The 1443-nt window shown below is 40.5% G+C and overlaps 1 protein-coding gene across 4 annotated transcripts in view; it reads right to left on the bottom strand.

The window, feature by feature from the left end:
- Positions 1-203: 203 nt before the first annotated feature.
- Positions 204-1443, bottom strand: part of calcrlb (calcitonin receptor-like b) — an 8144-nt gene continuing 6904 nt past the window's right edge. For all 4 annotated transcript variants that reach the window (XM_032506219.1, XM_032506221.1, XM_032506222.1 and 1 more), the window contains exon 13: positions 204-1405. In XM_032506219.1, the coding sequence (XP_032362110.1) occupies positions 1199-1405 (207 nt within the window). In that variant the 3' untranslated portion in view covers positions 204-1198. The remainder of the gene's footprint in view (positions 1406-1443) is intronic.

The following is a 1443-nucleotide window of genomic DNA, read 5'->3' as shown; positions in this document are numbered from 1 at the left end:
CAAGGGTCAGTTCCTGCTGAACTTGTTTCCTGGACACTCAAATCTTTAGGGATATCATTTAAAACATTCAACAACTACTACTAATTATCCAGCTGCAGTTTTCTAGACTTATAAATGTAACATAAGTAATATACACGGACATGTTTCAAGCTGAAAAGATATAAAAAGTACACTAAAGGCTTCATATTGTGTGCCTTAATATTTATCATATTTATACACACATACAGCATATATACAAACACATGCACTCATGCAGTCATATTTTCCTTTGTGACTCTCACAATATCTCCAGCATTTGGAATGATCAGATATAAAGCATGAAAAACATTGAGCCTAACGGAGCATTAACATGATAAGACAATGTTGGCTGTTTGTGAAATTTGATTGTTAACTTCATTGTTTGTTTTGAACTAAAGGAAAAAATACTTAAATACTCCTAGCCTTATATTCTGAGTTTAATTCCAAAGTTGAAGCAGGAATGACTTTTGGCAAAGCAAGCTAGCGGATTGTTTCTTCTTGTTTTTTTGTGTATTTGTCACCACAGACATCATGAAACTTTGTGGTTTCACTTTCGTAAAGGCACACAGTTTGCCTTTCCATTTCCTTCTTTGCTATTTGAGCTTCCCATTAGGCTAACTCCCAGCCACCATATGGCTCTGGCTCTGCCCATTGATGTCACGATGATGAAGAGTTATGTGCCTATAAATAAAACCTGAAATGCTTTCTACAGATTTCAAGAAAAGGCTGTTTTGTGCATATACTTTCCACAACACCCTTACCAATAACTGGCCATTTCTAAATTGCATCAATATCATCAAAATTCCCAGAAACAAATTCTCTCTTTACAAGATTGTATCAGTCAGGTCAACAGAACAGGCTCTTGTTCATCAAGGTCTCTTCAAGATTATTCCACACGATGCAAAAAAAGCATTAATAATTCCTTGTGTTAATGCTTTACAGTGTTGGTTGATACATGGCCTCTTCCGTATGTCCGGCAACAGCCCCTCTGAGTATTCAAAGGGATGGAAATAATGACAAAGAAACTTGCTTTGGCCTCAAGCTCCTTGCGTTCTGGTAACAATCATGTGAAAAGAGTTTAAAAGAAAAGGTAAAATATACAAGAGTTTTTTTTGGACTCCAAGAAGAAATCAATCCTGGTAACATCTTGGGAGAAGTCAAAGAACCTCTAGTGCCAGCTTCACACGAAGGGGCTGTCCGATCTGAAGATGTCCGAGTAGCTCTTGCCGTTCATGTGCTCGGTGTGGCTCTCGATGCTGTAGCAGCGGTGGACCTCGGTGAGCGACGACGCCACGTAGGACGCCGAGCGGAAGAAGTCGGCGTTGGCAAACGTGCCGGCAAACTGCATCCGCTGCTGGTTCCAGTGTCTCCGCAGAACACTCTGGACCTGCAGGCAGAGACACAGAGAGGATGAAAGCAGGGGGG

This window comes from Etheostoma spectabile, chromosome 24 (genome assembly GCF_008692095.1).
Source record: "Etheostoma spectabile isolate EspeVRDwgs_2016 chromosome 24, UIUC_Espe_1.0, whole genome shotgun sequence".
Taxonomy (NCBI): domain Eukaryota; kingdom Metazoa; phylum Chordata; class Actinopteri; order Perciformes; family Percidae; genus Etheostoma; species Etheostoma spectabile.
The sequence above is the reverse complement of the archived record's forward strand: the minus strand, read 5'-3'. Positions and strand labels throughout refer to the sequence as shown.